Source organism: Giraffa tippelskirchi, chromosome 10 (genome assembly GCF_054371585.1).
Source record: "Giraffa tippelskirchi isolate mGirTip1 chromosome 10, T2T-mGirTip1v1.2.pri, whole genome shotgun sequence".
Lineage (NCBI taxonomy): Eukaryota > Metazoa > Chordata > Mammalia > Artiodactyla > Giraffidae > Giraffa > Giraffa tippelskirchi.
Genome location: NC_137284.1, coordinates 56,985,629 through 57,006,782, shown reverse-complemented (window position 1 = coordinate 57,006,782; position 21,154 = coordinate 56,985,629). Strand labels below are relative to the sequence as shown.

At 37.4% G+C, this 21,154-nt stretch overlaps 1 protein-coding gene across 4 annotated transcripts in view; it reads right to left on the bottom strand.

Moving 5' to 3' along the window:
- The window catches only part of AKAP9 (A-kinase anchoring protein 9), a 159,575-nt gene that overhangs the window by 130,117 nt on the left and 8,304 nt on the right, over nt 1-21,154 (bottom strand). For all 4 annotated transcript variants that reach the window (XM_081531342.1, XM_081531343.1, XM_081531344.1 and 1 more), the window contains exon 2: nt 5,813-6,067. In XM_081531342.1, coding sequence (XP_081387468.1) covers nt 5,813-6,067 — 255 coding nt within the window. The remainder of the gene's footprint in view (nt 1-5,812; nt 6,068-21,154) is intronic.

Below are 21,154 nucleotides of genomic sequence, written 5' to 3'. Positions count from 1 at the left end.
TGATTTCCTTTAGGATGGACTGGTTGGACCTCCTTGCAGTCCAAGAGACTCTCAAGAGTCTTCTCCAACACCATGGTTCAAAAGCATCCCTTCTTTGGCGCTCAGCTTTCTTTATAGTCCAACTCTCACATCCACACATGACCACTGGAAAAACCACAGCTTTGACTAGACAGACCTTTGTTGGCAAAGTAACGTCTCTACTTTTTAATATGCTGTCTAGGTTGGTCATAGCTTTTCTTCCAAGGAGCAAGCGTCTTTTAATTTCATGGCTGCAGTCACCATCTGCAGTGATTTTGGAGCCCAAGAAAATAAAGTACATATATGTAATGGAATATTACTCAATCACTAAGAAGAAAGAAATAATGCCATCTATGCCAACACTGCTGGACCTGGAGATTATTATACTAAGTGAAGTGAGAGAAAGACAAATATCATATGATGTCACTTTTATGTAGAACCTAAAAAAAATGATACAAATGAATTGTTTACAAAACAGAAACAGATTCATAGACTTAGTGACTATAATTTGCTATATTCTGACTAGTACGAGGTGATATCTTACTATAGCTTTGATTTACATTTCTCTAATAATTAGTGATGCTGAGCATCCTTTCATGTGCCTCTTAGCCATCTGTATATCTTCTTTGAGAAATGTCTATTTAGTCCCTTGCCTAGCTTTCAATTGGTTTGTTTGTCTTTTGATAGAGTAGAATGAGCTGTTTATAAATTTTGGATATTAATCCCTTATTGGTCACATTATTTACAAATATTTTCTCCCATTCTGTATTTTGTCATTTTGTTTTGTGTATGGTTTCCTTTGCTATGCAAAAGCTTCTGTGCTTAATTAGGTCCCATTTGCTTATTTTTGCTTTTATTTCCATTCCTCTAGGAAACAGATTGAAAAAGATATTGCTACAATCTATGTCAATTTCTGCCTACATTTTCCTCAGTTTTATAGTACCCAATCTAATATTCAGGATCTTTTATCCATTTTGAGTTTATTTTTGTGCAATATCCATTCATGATAAAAACTCTTATCAAAGTTGGTATAAAGGGAACAGATGTCAACATAATCAAAGCTATTTATGACAAACCCACAGCCAACATAATACTTAGATGATTACTATATGATCCAGCAATCACACTCTCAGGCATATATCTGAAGAAAACACTAATTCAAAAAGATACATGCATCCCTAATGTTCCCAGCAGCACTATTTACAATAGCCAAGACACAGAAACAACCTAAGTATCCATCAACAGAAGAATGGATAAAGAATTTGATATACACACACATACACAGATAACAGAATATTATTCAACCATAAAAAATGAAATAACACCATTTGCAGTAACATGGATGCACCTAGAGATTATCATACCAAAAGAAGTAAGTCAAACAGAGAAAGACAAAAATCATATGATATCACTTTAAAAATGACACAAATGAACTTATTTACAAAACAGAAGCAAACTCAAACAAGCAAAACAGACACAGAAAACAAACATGGTTACCAAAAAAGGCAGGAGAAATTAGAAGTTTGAGATTAGCAGATACAATCTACTATATACAAAACAGATAAAAAACAGGTCCTACTGTGTAGCACACAGAACTATATTTTCTACCTTGTAATAAGAATGCTCAAATTACCGCACAATTGCACTCATCTCACATGCTAGTAAAGTAATGCTCAAAATTCTCCAAGCCAGGCTTCAGCAATACGTGAACCGTGAACTTCCAGATGTTCAAGCTGGTTTCAGAAAAGGCAGAGGAACCAGAGATCAAATTGCCAATATCCGCTGGATCATCGAAAAAGGGAGAGAGTTCCAAAAAAACATCTATTTCTGCTTTATTGACTATGCCAAACCCTTTGACTGTGGATCACAATAAACTGTGGAAAATTCTGAAAGAGATGGGAATACCAGACCATCTGACCTGTCTCTTGAGAAACCTGTATGCAGGTCAGGAAGCAACAGTTAGAACTGGACATGGAACAACAGACTGGTTCCAAAGAGGAAAAGGAGTACGTCAAGGCTGTATATTGTCACCCTGCTTATTTAACTTATATGCAGAGTACATCATGAGAAACGCTGGGCTGGAAGAAACACAAGCTGGAATCAAGATTGCTGGGAGAAATATCAATAACCTCAGATATGCAGATGACACCACCCTTATGGCAGAAAGTGAAGAAGAACTAAAGAGCCTCTTGATGAAAGTGAAAGAGGAGAGTGAAAAAGTTGGCTTAAAGCTCAACGTTCAGAAAACTAAGATCATGGCATCTGGTCCCATCACTTTATGGGAAATAGATGGGGAAACAGTGGAAACAGTATCAGATTTTATTTTTTGGGGCTCCAAAATCACTGCTGATGGTGATTGCAGCCATGAAATTAAAATACGCTTACTCCTTGGAAGGAAGGTTATGGCCAACCTAGATAGCATATTTAAAAGCAGAGACATTACTTTGCCAACAAAAGTCCATCTAGTCAAGGCTATGGTTTTTCCAGTGGTCATGTATGGATGTGAGAGTTGGACTGTGAAGAAAGCTGAGAGCCGAAGAATTGATGCTTTTGAACTGTGGTGTTGGAGAAGATTCTTGAGAGTCCCTTGGACTGCAAGGAGATCCAATCAATCCATCCTAAAGGACATCAATCCTGGGTGGTCATTGGAAGGACTGATGTTGAAGCTGAAACTACAATACTTTGGCCACCTCATGCGAAGAGTTGACTCACTGGAAAAGACCCTAATGCTGGGTAGGATTGGGGGCAGGAGGAGAAGGGGATGACAGAGGATGAGATGGTTGGATGGCATCACCGATTCGATGGACATGGGTTTGGGTAGACTCTGGGAGTTGGTGATGGACAGAGAGGCCTGGCGTGCTGCAAGTCATGGGGTCACAAAGAGTGGGACACGACTGAGCGACTGAACTGAACTGAATAAACCACAGTGGAAAAAATATTAAAAAGTATACACAAATATATATGTATAACTGAATCACTTTGCTGTACAACAGAAACTACACAACATTGTAAATTAGCTATACTTCAATTAAAAAAAAATTTGACTCATGGGTTCCACCCAGACCTGCTGAATTAGAAATCTGCATTCTAAAAACATCGCAGACAGAGTGAAGCATATATATGGAATTTGAAAGATGGTAACGATAACCCTATATGCGGGACAGAATAAGAGACACAGATGCATGGAACAATTTTATGGACTCTGAGGGAGAAGGTGAGGGTGGGACGTTCTGGGAGAACAGCATTGAAACATGTATATTATCATATGTGAAACAGAACACCATTCCATGTTCGATGCATGAGACAAGGGCTCAGGGCCGGGGCAATGGGATGACCCAGAGGGATGGGATGGGGAGGGAGGTGGGTGAGGGGTCCAGGAAGGGGAACACATGTAAACCCATGGCTGATTCATGTCAATGTATGGCAAAAACTATTACAATATTGTAAAGTAATTAGCCCCCAACTAAAATAAATAAATTTATAAAAATAATAATAATAATAATAATAATAAAAAGATCACAGACATGATCTATATACACACTGAACTCTGAAGAGTATTCCTTCAAAATGGCGAAAGATAACAAAGTATCTGTCTAATGACCCCCCGCAAAAAAACCCCAAAACAAAACAACTAAACAACCAAAGAATGCAAAACCCATAAACAACCAAATACGAACCATCACTGTCTCCCTTCTCACCTACACTTAGAGAAATTTTACTCAGCTCTCAAGACCAAGTTTCAAGTCCATCTCCTCGCTGATGTAGTAACTGATGCCAGGAACAGAAATAATAAGCTAACTCCTATTCTAAAATCCTGTAACTGACTTACGCGGCCCTCTTTTAAATCTAATATACTTTCACGATGTATGCCCTCTTGGTTTGTTCACTCACTAAAGTCTTTTAAATGGACTATTGATTACATGCATATTGTGTACTAAAAACTGTGCTGCTGAGGATCAAATGGTGAACAAGACACTCTGCACTTGAAACGCTAAATTCCAGGGAAGGGCCCATGTATTGATTTGTCCAGCAGAAAATGAAACTATTCTTCAAATCAAATCAAGCACTACAGTTGTCATATTTTATTACATAAAAGATCCAGACTTCAACAAAAAATTATACAGAAAAAGGAAAACATGGCCCATACACAAGAAAAACAGTAGTCGGCAGAAACTGTCCCTAAGGAAACACAGATGTTGCACTTACTAGACAAAGATTTTAAGTTACATATTTCTTAAAAAGTCACATAAATGGAGGAAACAATGCCTAAAAAACTAAAGAAAATTATAAGAACAATGCCTCACTAAACGGGATATTAAAGAAAAAAGAACATATAAAAAAACAAACAGAAATTGTGAATTTAAAAGTAAAATAACTGAAAAGTAAAATTCACTAGAGGGGTTTAACAGCAGATCTGAGGAGGAAGAAGCAGCAGCAAATTTCAAAAAAAGTTCAACTGAAATTACCCAGTTTGAGGGGAAAAAAAGAATTTTTTATAAAAAGAACAGGGACTTCCCTGGTGGTCCAGCGATTAAGAATCCACCTTGCAATGGAGGGGACGTGGGTTCAGTCCCTGGTCAGGGAAACTGAGATCCCACATGCTGTGAGGCAACCAAGCTCGTGCACCCTGGAGTTCGTGTGATGCAAGTGGAGAGCTGCATGCCACAGTAAGAAAGCCCGCGTGACACAACTAAGACCCGAGGCAGCCAGTAAGTAAATACTTTAAACAAGTAAGTAAAAAGAACAGATCGTCAAAGATCTATGCAACAATACCAAACGTACTAACATATGCATAATGGAGACGCAGAAGGAGAGGAAAGGGTCAGAAAGAGTATTTGAAGGTATAATGACTGACAACTTCCCAAATTTGATGAAAAACATTCATCTATGTATCCAAAATGCTCAAAAAACTCTAAGCAGGAAAAACTCAGTAAGAGCCACTTCTATGATGAACAACAAATATCTATGACATCTCTGACTCTTGACTGAAGCCTATACATCTAAATCCTATTTCCAGCTAAGTATGCCAGCGCACAACCCACACTATAATCATCATATGCCTTGGCCAACACTCTTCCTCCTAAGCATCCCATAGTTCAAGTTCGGTCTTAGTTGGAGTATCACCATTCCACCCACCACCCAATCCACTCTTAACCTCTCCCTCATCTCCTTATTCTTGGAAATTCCATCATTAATGGGGGGAAGAAAATTAGCATTTATTGAGGAAAACTTCCTACGGGCCAGGTGTAATCTCCCCTGCTTCACCTTTACCACCACCCTATCGGGGTCACTTGGATATCCATTTAAAGCTAAACTACTTAAGGCTTCCAAAACACATCACACTGTTTCATGTCTTTGAGAATGCTGATTCTTTAGCACAGAGGCTGTCTGTCCTACTTCTTTGCCTCTAGCTAATTTTAACTCACATTTCAAGACCTGGTTCTATTATCTCTTCCAGGAAACTTTCCCAAGTAACACACACAAGACTAATTTGGGCATTCCCCCAAATCATGGCACTTTAGGGCACCATATGCATTGTTGTTAGCACAGCTCTCATCAGACTATTTAACCTGTCTTACGTCTACCTTCCCCACTAGACTGACCTTCCTAAAGTACGGAGACTGTCATATTTATCTTTGTATCCTTCGTGCTCAATCTTTGGTATATTACAGTTGCTCAATAAATGTGTGTTGAATCAAGCTCACAAAAATCACACAGGATACTAATGAGTGATGTTATTACAGTAACTTTATACTTAGAATGCTGGTGTTTAAAAATCCGGATGAATACTCACTTCAACAGAGAAGACCTGGTCACATCGAACTATTTCTCCACTGTGTAGAGTTCTCGTTATCGTGGATTCAGGAGGCACGGCTGCTCCTGATCTCTGAGAACTATTTACACACATCTCATCACTCTGTGATTGCTCAATGTTTACAGCATGGTATGCTGACATGTCATGTTTACTGCTTGAAGTTTTTCTCTTTTTTTTCTGCTTCTTAGGATTCTGCCCATCAGACTGAGCTTTCCTTTGTCGAAACTGGGCAAGCTACAGGAAAAAAAAAAATCATTATTGTCAAAGATAATTTTTGTTTATCACCACTAACAAAAAAGTAGCTTTGGAGTCATTTTCTTTAAGGATCAACCCATCACTAAAATGATGACAAAATAAAGGACAATGGATACTGTCTTTAATATAAGAATGACTGCTGAATTGCAAAGAAAGCAGGTATTTCCGAACGAATGTCATTCAAATATTGAGAACTGAAAATATCACGTCTAAAGAAAGAAACTAGCCCAGAGTTGGGGAGAATAAAAAGAACAAAAACCAGGTGCCCTCATTCATTGTTCAGTAAAACTATAATCTCTGGATATGAGATTATATGAAAATACAGGAAATCTAAATGCATTTGCTCTGTGGAATTTCTGCAAATTCTACTTACATATTCTAGTAAATGTAATTATTTCATACAAAAAGCTTTAGATATACAATGATCAATGCAGCCTTGTTTACAGTGGGAAAAAATTATAAATATTTTTATCAGTACTAATAGTATCAAATAGTATCAAACAATAGTGCCTCCCAGCCCTTAATCATCTGCACACCATCTTCACGGTTTCTGCCACATTCCAGTTGCCACCAAGACTTACCATTTACTTAATATCTTTTAACTAGTGTATTTTTCTTATTCAGATTTATTTTAAAAGGAGACTTTGAATCCTTGACATAAATTAAAAGACAATTCATTTGATTAAAAAAAATAGAAACAAAAATGAATACAATAAAAAATAAAACTATATTATTAAAATTTTAGCTAGACATTGCTGAAGGTTCTAAGAAAAACAGACAAGTGTTAGAGGGTGCTAAGAATCTACTAGTACCAGACAGACTTTTGGCTTGTCATAAGCAGATAGATTTAAAGAAACCGGAAAGTAGTCAACCTTTTTTTTTAACAATACTATCTACTGTTATTTATTTAATACTAGATCAACAATATATCACCTAAAATATCTCATCACTATCTAAATCAGAAGTATAGATTACACACTTTGGCCAATACTGGATTAATTAAAATAATACCAATGTAAACCATTATTAATATTAAAATATTAATATAAATCATTATTAATAAATGTTTATGACACAGCAGTAGGTATAAGAAAACAACCTTTTTTAGTAAGAGGAAACTTATGTGCATCTCTTTTAACAAAGGTAAGAGAGGCCTCAGGCTCACAGCCTTCAACAATTATATCAACCTTAAATTTTAATAACATTATATATATAGGCATGGATAAACACTGGAAGAATATAACCATAACAACTTTGGTCTATCTCTAGAGATTATAGCTATTTTTCCTTATGCTCACATGAAATTTCCTTTTTGCTGCAGTAAATTTTCTAAATTTTATATGAAGCAACTATTAACTACCACTTCCTAAATTTAATTTGAACTCAGTCATTCTGAGAGAAAAGCACAAGAACAAGTGTAAGCCCTTTTGCCTTAAAAAGAGGAAATAGATGAACTTATATAATATATATAATATATATGAACTTATATAATTTAGATGAATTTATATAATATATAAATTAGAACAATTACAAAGACGGTCAGTAAATGTCTTAGGATATAAAGTATTAAAGGAATCTTGACAATGTTGATATCATTAACTATCAAATTATGCGACAGATATTAGAATAACATATAGCATATGTTATACTTTTGTTTTCTGTAGATAAAGAAAAGTTAATAGATCAGTAATCACTGCAGATGGTGATTGCAGCCATGAAATTAAAAGACTCTTACTCCTTGGAAGGAAAGTTATGACCAACCTAGACAGCATATTAAAAAGCAGAGATGTTACTTTGCCAACAAAGGTCCATCTAGTCAAGGCTATGGTTTTTTCAGTGGTCATGTATGGATGTGAGAGCTGGACTGTGAAGAAAGCTGAGCGTCGAAGAATTGATGCTTTTGAACTGTGGTGTTGGAGAATACTCTTGAGAGTCCCTTGGACTGCAAGAAGATCCAACCAGTCCGTCCTAAAGGAGATCAGTCCTGGGTATTCATTGGAAGGACTGATGTTGAAGCTGAAACTCCAATCCTTTGGCCACCTGATGCAAAGAGCTGACTCACTGGAAAAGACCCTGATGCTGGGAAGGATTGTGGGCAGGAGGAGAAGGGGACGAGAGAGGATGAGATGGCTGGATGGCATCACCGACTCGACGGACATGAGTTTGGGTAAACTCCGGGAGTTGGTGATGGACAGGCAGGCCTGGTGTGCTGTGATTCATGGGGTTGCAAAGAGTCAGACATGACTGAGCAACTGAACTGACTGATTTACTTAACAAATGTCTAATTAATAAGTGAGAAATATCTAATCGCTGACCTTGTAGAACATAAAGATACATCACATTAAAAATTTTTCCCCAGCTGTTTAGCAACTATTCAGTTATTCTGCTATCTGCTTAAGGAACAGATGCAAGACTAGTTGCCTCTATTTGTACATTATTAAGCTGCTGGAATGCATTTAAACTACTTTGGATAGGAAATTCATTCTTAAAAATAAACCAACTGAAACACTATTATATATTATCTGTAAATAGAATCAGAAGTCTAGGCATATCATTTTAAAAGGATCCCTCAAAAAGAATGCAAAAGCAAAAATGTGTAAATAATGACATTCTTGATATTTAAAAATTTATTCAGACAGCAGAGGCTATCAGGACGAAGATGAAGATTTTGTTTAAAATTCCATCTCTGTAGGGTTATATATAACATTTATACTTAATGTTTATACTCACAAATACATAACAATAGAAAATTTTTGTTAAAATCCTGCACTATAAAAAGATTTAAAAAAACCAAACAAACCTCTGTCTGAGACAACAGTATCCATTATTAAATAAACCTAGTGAAAAAGTTAATAAAAGATATGGAATAAAAACTAAAACAGTTTTATTACTGTGTTAGAACTAATTACGTCTAAGGACAAAAAATTACCAAACACTGTTTCAGGTCTATGTCATTGATTAAATGAAGTCATATTATTTTTTCACAATTAACCAAAAGGTAAACTCCATGAAGGTAAGAACTTTTGTTCACTGCTATATATTCAAAACCTAGAGCAGTACTCAATAAATAAAGGTTGAGTGAAAAAAAGGTAATGCATTTTTTTACAGAAAAGTTAACATTAAAGGAATCATTTTAAGCACTGTTCCACAGAACCTAAGAACTAAGATGATATAAAAGATTCCACTACCTAAAAAAGTTCCATGGTCTCAGAATTCAAAGTGGTAATTAAATGAATTAAAACATAAAATATTCCCTCTAAGATGATATAAAAGATTCCACTACCTAAAAAAGTTCCATGGTCTCAGAATTCAAAGTGGTAATTAAATGAATTAAAACACAAAATATTCCCTCTCACAATAATCTCTCTACTACACCAAAGAAAACAAATAGAAAAACCAAACAAACAACAAAATTAAATTCTCAGAAAAATAATACCCATAATATCCTTTTAGGAAAACTTCTGTTTTGTAAAAATGTGAGAAAGAAAACAAGATCACATCATAAATAGCTATCAAAGTTATTTTTTATCTTAAACTTGAAAAATGGCAGATAAGCAAAAATCAAAAACTCTGTTCAATTGCTAATCATCTGATACTGAAATGATACACTTTATATTACTGGAAAAACATTTATTCTAAAACATGCTGGAAATTCAGACTACAGCCATCTGTGTTTGTCATCTGGAAGCCAAATATAAAAATGGTAACATATGTAGGCATGGAAATAGCTGCAAGATTTACTGGAAAGAGATTATGTCCATATACACTTGTCTTTCAAAACTAACTCGGATCTCAGGCAAATGTCTTACCCTAACCAGAACATGAATAAATGACTAAATAAAAATGAATAAGAATTTATTCCATAAACTCAATTTTTATTTATAAATGAATATTCTCAATAAAACAAGGAGATTTTAAAATGCCGTTAAAAAAATGCCAAGTTTTTATAAATGTCACTTCAAAAAAAGTACTAATTGGAACTTGTTTTATTTTTTGAGTCTTTGTCAGATATGTATGTGCGAGGCACTATGTCAGATATAAGTCAAAATATACAGTCCTAACTGTAGGATCTTTCAGTCTAGGCCAGTATTCTTGCATAGAGAATCCTGTGGACAGAGGAGCCTGGTGGGCTGCTGTCCATGAGGTCACACAGAGTTGGACACGACTGAAGCGACTTAGCATGCATGCATGCATTGCAGAAGGAAATGGCAACCCACTCCAGTATTCTTGCCTGGAGAATCCCAGGGACAGAGGAGCCTGGTGGGCTGCCGTCTATGGGGTCACACAGAGTCGGACACAACTGAAGCGACTTAGCAGCAGCAGCCTAATATTTCACTGAGTTGTGAGAAACAAGAGAAAAGTTGGTGTACAATTTTGCACACTCAACAGTCCTATATATCTATAAGGAGGTAGTATAGGAACATCTCTTGTCCTGATTTTCTCAAAGAAGGCTTTCTATAAGAGGCGAGGTTGCAGTTTTATAGCTGTGAAGGAAATAACTTGGCATATGATAGACAGTAGTGAGTAGTTCATTTACTTAAAAAATATTTATGGACTGCCTATCACGTCTGCCCTGTGCCAAAGGCAAAGGAGGTAGTGATGAAATGGATACAAGCCCTACTCCTCTGAATTGTAATCCAAGGAGGAAGAACAAATAAGCAAATCTAGACAAATATAGAAATGTATCATTTCAAGAGACAGAAAGCGTTCTGAACAAAAAGTGTAAGTACTAAAGAAAGTCTAAAACAGAAAAAACATTTGTATGGGAATGCAGGGAGGAGTCATGAAATATCTTACTGAGAAAAGAATGTGAAAGCTGAGATTTGAGGACAAATATGAATTACTTCTCCAAGAGTAAGGAGCAAGATAGAACACAAACATGTGATTCCAAATCCAGTATTCTTTCCATTATACCAATTTGTATTACATGCATTCATTCTTTTCCTTCATTTGTCATTAAATGTAAAAACACTTAAAATAAGCAGGTGACATACAGCCTTGTACTCCTTTCCTAATTTTGAACCAGTCAGTTGTTCCATGTCTAGTTCTATGAACAACTGCTGCTTCTTGACTAGCATACAGATTTCTCAGGAGACAGGTAAGGTGGTCTGGTATTCCCAACTCTTGAATTTTCCACAGTTGTAATTCACAGTCAAATGCTTTAGAGTAGTCAGTGAAGCAGAAGTAGATGTTTTTCTGGAATTCTCGTTTTTTTTATGATTCTATGAACGTAAAGTTGTATACTGTCACCCTGCTTATTTAACTTATATGCAGAACACATCAGGCAAAATGCCAGGCTGGATGAATCACAAGATGGAATCAAGACTGCCAGGAGAAACAGCAACAACCTCAGACATGCAGATGATACCACTCACATGGTAGAAAGTGAAGAGGAACTAAAGAGCCTTCCGATGAGGGTGAAAGAGGAGGATGGAAAAGCTGGCTTGAAACTATACATTCAAAAAACTAATATCATGGCATCTGATCCCACCACTTCATGGCAAATAGAAGGGGGGAAAAGAGGAAGCAGTGACAGATTTTATCTTCTTGGGCTCCAAGATCACTGTGGACAGTGACTGCAGCCATGAAATTAAGATGCCTGCTCCTTGGAAAGAAAGCTATGACAAACGTACACAGCATATTAAAAAGCAAAGACATCACCTTGCTGACAAAGGTCCACGTAATCAAAGCTATGGCTTTTTCAGTAGTCATATATGGATATGAGAGTTGGACTCTAAAGAAGGCTGAATGCCAAAGAATTGATGCTTTTGAACTGTGATGCTGGAAGAGACTTGGGAGTCCCCTGGACTGCAAGGAGATCAAACCAGTCAGTCCTAAAAGAAATCAACCCTGAATGTTCACTGGAAAGACTGATGTTAAAGCTGAAGCTCCAATATTTTGGCCACGTAACACAAAGAGCTGACTCACTGGAAAAGACCCTGATGCTGGGAAAGACTGAAGGCAAAAGGAGAAGGGGCAACAGAAGATGACATGGTTAGATAGCATCACCAACTCAATGGACAAAAATTTGAGCAAGCTCCAGGAGAAAGTGGACGACAGAGGAGCCTAGTGTCCATAGGGTCGCAGAGTCAGACACGATTTAGCAACTCAACAAATGAAATTACCAAAACAACAAATACTTTTTTGACAACACTAGGGGAAAAATAGACACACACCCCCCCACATACACACATCAAAAAGATTATAAAGTGTTTTAAAAATGTTATCAACCTTCTCTAGTTTTCAAAAACAGCTGTAAGTAGAGTTATTTTCTATATTTTTACTGTAGAAAATTTAAAAAATCATTAATTCTAATTATGGTGACTATTTGTACTTGTCAGTATGGTCTTTAATCTTTGTGATATTCCTTAATGAATGTTGCATAAGCATGCTGTAGAAGCTATTACAACAAAACTCCACGGGCTTAACTATGAAAACAAGAAGAAGATTAACACAGTTGATGGAAAGACAATTTGTATGTAGAGCTGAAGTAGGGCAACTGAAAGCAAAGAGGACAAAGGCGACAGTTTAAAGATGCTCTGAAGAATATTTTCCAACAATATCACAAAGATACAAACTGTTGGAAAATAACAGTGCCAAACAGACCCGAGGAAATCAGATATGAAGAAGACCACAGAACTTCACCTTATGGAGCCAACAGTCTTATTTACATCCTATAACCTCATTCAGTGCAGAATTTTTCTTAAAGTTTTAGAAAACTTTCATTCTAAGAACAAAGATTCTGCAGCCTAAAAAGTTATCTTAATTTTAAACATTTTACCATATTTCACTGTCTGCCACATAGTAGGCCCAGATACTTTTTTGAATGCAAATAATATTTCAAAAAGAATACAGACTACATATAATAAAGTACTGGACTGCTGTGTCTATACAGACTCTAATAAGCTAGCTATATGACACTGGACAAGCCACTTATCATGAAGAGAACTCAGCTTTTTCAACTTACAATGAAGAGGAAACTAGAAGGATCTCTTAAAATCTCTTTCAGTTTTACCATATGATCCAGCAATTCTACGCCTAAGTGATATATCCTAAGAAAACAAAAACACTAATTCAAAAACATACATGCACCCCAATGTTCTCAGTAGCATTATTTACAACAACCAATATATGGAAGCCACCTTGGTGTCCATCAACAGAAGACTGGCTAAAGAAAATGGTGTACACACACACACACACACACACACACACACACTGGAATATTACTGAGCCGTAAAATATGAACTTCTGCCATCTGCAACAACATGCATGGACTAGAGGGTGTTATGCTTACTGAAATAAGTCAGAAATAGATGAATACCCTATGCCATCACTTACATGTGGAATCTAAAAAATAAAACAAACAGATGAATATAACAAAACAGAAACAGGCAGAGAACAAACCAGTGGTTCCCAGAGGGGAGAGGAACAGATACAGGGGTAGGGGTAAAAAACGTACAGACTGCTATAGGTAAGAGACAAGGATGTGCCGCACAGCACAAGGAGTATACCCGGGATTTTACAATAACTTTAAGTGGAGTATAAAAATATTGAATCTCTATGATGCACACTTGAAACTAACATTGTAGATCAACTATGTGTCGATCAATAAAATTTCTTTCAGTTTTTAATGTCTATTTTAGAAAAAATTTTTTCAATTGTTTCTTTTACTTCTTATTCCCTGTACTATCACTTAATTATACAAGAGAAAAACTACAATTCTACATTATAATAAGATTTTTAAACCATTGCTTGAAAAAGCAATTCAATAAACAGTATCTATCACTAAATGATCCCAAATGGAAAAAAAAAGATATAGAATAAAAAGTGGAATGATTACATTACAGAGTTTAGACCAAACTTCTAAGTGTATAAAATTATGAAAATACTGTTTAGGCTTCATATATATGAAGTATATGATGTCAAATTATTACCACAGAACAAATAACCAGAAGATAGCTCCAGGAGGGTAGGAATTTTCATCAAAATCAAAGGCTACTCTAAGTCTCGAACAGTGCTTGTACATAGGTGTTTATTCTCAATAAGAGAATAAACACCTGTTGAATCAAAAAAAAAAAAAAGATACTTTTTTTTTTTTTTTTACAAAACAGAGGCATCAATAAGCAATAATTTTAGGTTTATTCCTTAAAAAAAAAAAACCTAAACTGATATATCAGGTCCATGGTTACATTACTGTACAATCATACAAGTAATATTATGCAGCTGACAAAGACAATGTTTTCCCAAAAAATTTAATGTGAGAGAATGCTCTCAACATAAAGTTGGGGGAGAACAGAAGCCAAAATTACATATAGAGTATGACACAAGTTAAGTTTAAAAATATACACAGAAACAAAGAACAAACAAACTGTCAACAGTAATTACTTATAGGTTATGAAAGTATGGGGAAACAATGACAGAATTTATTTTCTTGGGCTCCAAAATCACTGCATAATGGAGACTGCAGCCATGAAATTAAAAGATGTTTGCTCCTTGGAAGAATAGTTATGACAAACCTAGGCAGCGTATTAAAAAGCAGAGACGTTACTTTGCCCACAAACGCCACATAGTCAAAGGTATGGTTTTTCCAGTAGTCATGTAAGGATGTGCGAGTTGGACCATAAAGAAGGCTGAGAGCTGAAGAACTGATGGTTTGGAACTGGGGTGTTGGATAAGACTCCTGAGAATCCCTTGGACTGCAAGGAGATCAAACCAGTCAATCCTAAAGGAAATCAACCCTGAATATTCATTAGAAGGACTGATGCTGAAGCTGAAGCTCCAATACTTTGGCCGCCTGAGCGAAAAGCCGACTCACTAGAAAAGACCTAATACTGAGAAAGACTGAGGGAAAAAGTAGAAGGGGGAGACGGAGGATGAGATGGTGAGATGGTCACTGACTCAACAGGCATGAATCTGAGCAAACTGGGGCTTCCCTGATAGCTCAGTTGGTAAAGAATCTGCCTGCAACACGGAGACCTGGGTTCTATTCCTGGGTTGGGAAGATCCCCTGGAGAAGGGAAAGGCTACCCACTTCAGTATTCTGGCCTGGAGAATTCCATGGGTTGTATAGTTCATGGGGTTGCAAAGAGTCAGATACTTAGCAACTTTCACTTTCAGGGAGATAACCAAGGAAGAGGAGCCTGGCGTCCTGCCATCCATGCGGTCACAGAGTCAGACACAACTCAGTGACTGAAAAACAACAATGGACTATTAATCTCTCTTATATGCACATTTTTTGCAGGAAATAGCGACTTAAAAAAATAAAAGAACTGCCATAGTTGGTCACTTCAATGCCCAACCTTGTCAGGTATCCGGTACACACCAACAGCTCCCAGGGACATGTCAGAGCTCATCTGTGATGAAGCTGGGTGCACAAGAAACATACAAATACCAGCCGGCCTTTGGTTCTATTTCCTCTTCCCATCTCATTCCACAACACAGTCACTACTCTCTGTGGCCTGAAGGACCATGGGATTATGATCTCTGCATATCTCTCGGCCCTTGGCACATGCTATGCATCAGAAAACAAGCTCAAGTTAACACAGCACCAGTGTTTGTAACAGTGAGAAAAACTGCAAACAGCCCAAATGCTCATTGGTATGTGAATGCTAAATGAGGTAAATTCTTAATAATGGAATAGTATGCGTAACACTGAACAAAAAGAAAATCTGACTGCTTATAATACCATTAAATTCAAAAACAGCAAAACTAATACACTGTTCAAGTAAACATATGTAGTACAGAAAAGCAAGGCACTAATAAAGAAAATTCAGAATTGTGATTACCTGAGGTGGGGCGGGGAGTAAGATTAGGATGGGAAAGGTTTCAGATGTATTTAAACGTGCATATTCCTTAAACTGGGTGATAGGCATACAGGTAGTTTTTATTATTTTTTTTTATTTTTATTTTTTTCTGGTTCTCCCAGAGGAAATCCTGCATTTTCCTTCAGCTGCAGAAAGAGAAATGAACCGACTATTGGCCCAGCTTAGGATGCATATCAATTACCATGACTGTTCAGTTGTTGGCCAGGTCGATGATTTCATTTAGATACTACTCGGGATTAATATCAGGGCATTGACTGAGGTCTATCTAGAATGAGGCTAAATTACAGAAGGGGAGGGAAAACTTTATGAGATTTTCATTTTCTCAAGTGTGAATCTTTCATCAAAACTTCCAGTTTCTCATTTTGTTCCCTCTCTTAGTCCTAGCAAGGCCACCTGCTTTCTTGTGCTTCAGGAGCCACCATCGCACAGTGCATTGCTTGAGGTTCTTCTGCCTTAATCTTGGTGTAGAGTGTGATGATGAAGATTTGAAGTTTCCTTCTCCTTCCTGGTGCTGGGCTCAGGGTGGGATGAACTGGGGGCCTGCTGGGTCCTCCTTTAGTATTCTGCTCCTGATCCTGGAAATTAGGTGCCTGTGTGTCTTGAAGCTTTTCTTGAAAACTAGTAAGGACTCCTCCACAGCCATGTTGCTCACAGGAGAGAGTTGAGTATTGGGTGGGAATGGATCTTCAGTGTGATTTGAACTCAATCCTAGATCTCACCTTGGCAGGCATTAGAGGCTGTTTGCAGTAGTATGAGACAGGTAGTTTTTAAAAAATCATTTTCTCATCCATATATTTTACATGTATTCTTTTGTAGGTGAAACATATTTATGAATTTTTGAAGAATGCAGAATTTCCTGCTGAGGAAACTGGCCAGTGCTCAGAGTCCCTACCACCCAGGACACCCCAGCTGGTCCTCCCACTCTTGATTTGATGAGAAAAGAGGCAGTTGATGAGATTTTTCTCTTGGAATTAGAGAACAAAGAATTAGAAAAGATGTCTAGAAATTAACAGGGAGGAGATGAATCTTACTGAAGGATTTTAAAATCAGTGCATACTGTTTACAATAGCCAGGACATGGAAGCAACCTAGATGTCCATCAGCAGACGAATGGATAAGGAAGCTGTGGTACATATACACAATGGAATATTACTCAGCCATTAAAAAAAATACATTTGAATCGGTTCTATTGAGATGGATGAAACTGGAGCCCATTATACAGAGTGAAGTAAACCAGAAAGAAAAACACCAATACAGTATACTAATGCATATATATGGAATTTGAAAGATGGTAACAATAACCCTATATGCGAGACAGAATAAGAGACACAGATGCATAGAACAATTTTATGGACTCTGAGGGAGAAGGTGAGGGTGGGACGTTCTGGGACAATAGCATTGAAACATGTATATTATCATATGTGCAACAGAACACCATTCCATGTTTGATGCATGAGACAAATGCTCAGGGCTGGGGCAATGGGATGACCCAGAGGGATGGGATGGGGAGGGAGGTGGGAGGGGGGTTCAGGATGGGGAACACATGTAAACCAATGGCTGATTCATGTCAATGTATGGCAAAACCACTACAATATTGTAAAGTAATTATCCCCCAACTAAAATAAATAAATTTATTTTAAAAAATAATAATAATAATAAATAAAAAATAAAATCAGTGCATAAAGCAATCATCAAATAAATATCCCTAAAATCACTCACAAAGTACATTTATGTATCAACCTACTAATCATGTTGCAGACTGAAATATTTTTTTTCTCTATCAACAAAGCCAGATTTTCCTTCTGACATGAAATCATCCACACTTCTTTAGTTGCACACCAAGTTAAGTAGCTGGCATATAAGAGTTCATGATGTATAATCAACTTTGTTTTGCAGAATCACGCAAAGCAGCTATGTCAGTGGGACCCAAAATTTATTGCATATTGAGGATCTTTATAAAATAGTGAGTCCTGGCTCGCACCCCAGATTTTCTGATTTGGGGATGGAGTGTGACTTAGGCTTTGAAATTGTTTTAAGCTTTCCAGATGCTTCTACTGTGCAGCAAAGTCTGGGAACCGCTAAGTTAGATGCTTACTCTATGAACTGATCTGGTTACACTATTTAAATAATTTTTCTTTTCCTCTTCTTTTAAGTGTCCATCGTGGAAAACAATTCCACTGAATAGAACAGATCTGAGGATTCATCCTGTAATTTTTTGTCTTGTACAAACTGAGGTACAAGGAGAGGAAGTTGATTTGCAAGGAGAAGGGTGTCAGATATTATGAGAGTGAAATAAGGGATGGCAGAATGCACTGATTCCAAACGGCTTTCCAGTTTCAGATGAGGCCCAACTATACTTCTCTTAGCTTCCTTTGAAATCTTTCTATCTTTTCAATTACCCTCTTTTTCTCTCCTTCACATAATTCATCAGTTTTGGGGAAGAAAGTGCCCTGCTAGAATTAGGGTGCTTACATTTAGCTATTTGAATCAATTAATATTTCATATTAAAACACACACACACAGTTTTACTGCTTCACCTGTATAGCAATAACACATACGTGCCACCTGGTGGCAGCATACCTACCTGAAGACGGCATATAACATTTTCTGGAAATGAATAATCTCTTCAGAGCTTAAACATGTGACATACACATTCTTTCACAGTTTCTGGCTACTTTTAGAGTAAAATCCACCTTCTGTCAGCTGACTTATATGGCTCCTCATTATGTGATCCCAGACTACTTCTCCAATCTAATTCTCTGCTATACAGTTTAATTCTCTATGCTCCAGCATGAGAATGATGATGTTGATGATGGCTAATACTTCCTGTAAAGTTCTTCTAATTTGACAATGTTCTAAAAGCTTTATATGTGTAAACTGAATCCTCACAACAATCCCAATGCAGATAATATCACTGTTCTTGTTTTAGAGATGGGAAAGAGCAGTGCTGAGAGGTTAAATAACTTGCATAAAGTCACAAAGATAGTAAACTGCAGAGCCAAGATTTGATTCCAGACTGTCTGGTCTAGTCCAAGCTCATAACCACTAGTATTACAATGCTTTTTACAAAAAAAGGAAAAAAAACCTTTGAAAAAGTAGGTAGCATTCACCATGCTTTCCTGATTCACATTCATTCCCCATCTCACAATAACCTGAATTACTCACACCAACCATTGCTAGAGCTAAAGGTTACTTTTCAAGTCTTCATCACACTTGACTTCTCATTCTTGACAAGCGGCCACTCCTTACTTGAAACACTTTCCTTAGTTTCACAGACATCATCATCTCCTAGCTTTGTAAATAGTTTGCATCTCAGTCTTCTCTGCAGATACTTCAGTTCAGTTCAGTTGCTCACTCGTGTCCAACTATTCACGACCCCATGGACTGTAGCACCTCAGGTCTCCCTGTCCATCACCAACTCCTGGAGTTTACTCAAACTCATGTCCATTAAGTCAGTGATGCCATCCAACCATCTCATCCTCTGTCATCCCCTTCTCCTCCCGCCTTCAATCTTTCCCAGCATCAGGGTCTTTTCCAATGAGTTGGCTCTTCCCATCAGGTGGCCAAACTATTGGAGTTTCAGCTTCAACATCAGTCCTTCCAATGAATATTCAAGACTGATTTCCTTTAGGATGGACTGGTTGGATCTCCTTGCTGTCCAAGGAACTCTCAAGAGTCTTCTCCAGCACCACAGTTCAAAGGCATCCATTCTTTGACACTCAGCTTTCTTTATAGTCCAACTCTCACATCCATACATGACTACTGGAAAAACCATAGCTTTGACTAGACGAACCTTTGTTGGCAAAGTAATGTCTCTGCTTTTTAATATGCTGTCTAGGTTGGTCATAATTTTCCTTCCAAGGAACAAGCGTCTTTTACTTTCATGGCTGCAGTCACTATCTGCAGTAATTTTGGAGCCCCCCGAAATAAAGTCTGTCACTGTTTCCATTGTTTCCCCATCTGTTTGCCATGAAAGGTCATATAGCAGCTCTATTTTAGTTTTTTAAGGAACCTCCATACTGTTCTCCATAGTGGCTGTACCAATTTACATACCCACCAACAGTGTAGGAGGGTTCCTTTCTCTTCACGCCCTCTACAGCATTTACTGTTTGTGGATTTTTTGATGACAGCCATTCTGGCTGGTGTGAGGTGATATCTCATTGTAGTTTGATTTACATTTCTCTAATAATTAGTGACTCTGAACATCTTTTGACGTATCTCTTGGCCATCTGTATGTCTTCTTTGGAGAAATGTCTATTTAGGTCTTCCACCCATTTGTTGATTGGGCTGTTTGTTTTGAGGCTACTAAGCATCACGAGGGCTTCCCTGGTGGCTCAGCTGGTAAGAATCCGTCTGCAATGTGGGAGACTTGGGTTCAATCCCTGGGTTGGGAAGATTCCCTGGAGAAGGGAACAGCTACCCACTCAAGTATTCTTGCCTGGGTCGCAAAGAATCGGACACAACCGAGCTACTTTCACTCACTCACTCAAGCATCATGAGCTGTTTGTAAATTTTGGAGACTAATCCCTTGTCAGTCACATCATTTGCAAATATTTTCTCCCAATCTGTGGGTTGTCTTTTTGTTTTATTTCCTTTGCTGTGCAAAACCTTTTGAGTTTAAGTAGATCCTATTAATTTCTTTTTGCTTTTATTTCCATTATACGAGAGCTCTCTTGTTAAAGGGAAGTGCACTGGGTAAAAATGCCCAGACATCTATTAATATTTTCATTAGGAGAGGAATTTATTTTTTCAAATTTATTTATTTTAGTTGGAGGCTAATTACTTTACAATATTGTAGTGGTTTTTGCCATACATTGACATGAATCAGCCATGGGTTTACATGTGTTCCCCATCCTGAACCCCTCTCCCGCTTCCCTCCCCATCCCATCCCTCTAGGTCATCCCATTGCCCCAGCCCTGAGCATTTGTCTCATGCAACAAACCTGGAATGGTATTCTGTTTCACATATGATAATATACATGTTTCAATGCTATTCTCTCAGATTGTCCCACCCTCACCTTCTACAACAGAGTCCATAAGACTGTTCTATGCATCTGTGTCTCTTTTTCTGTCTCACATATAGGGTTATCGTTGCCATCTTTCAAATTCCATATATATGCATTAGTATACCGTATTGGCAGAGAAGGCAATGGCACCCCACTCCAGTACTCTTGCCTGGGAAACCCCATGGACGGAGGAGCCCAGTAGGCTGCAGCCCATGAGGTCTTGAAGAGTCGACTGAGC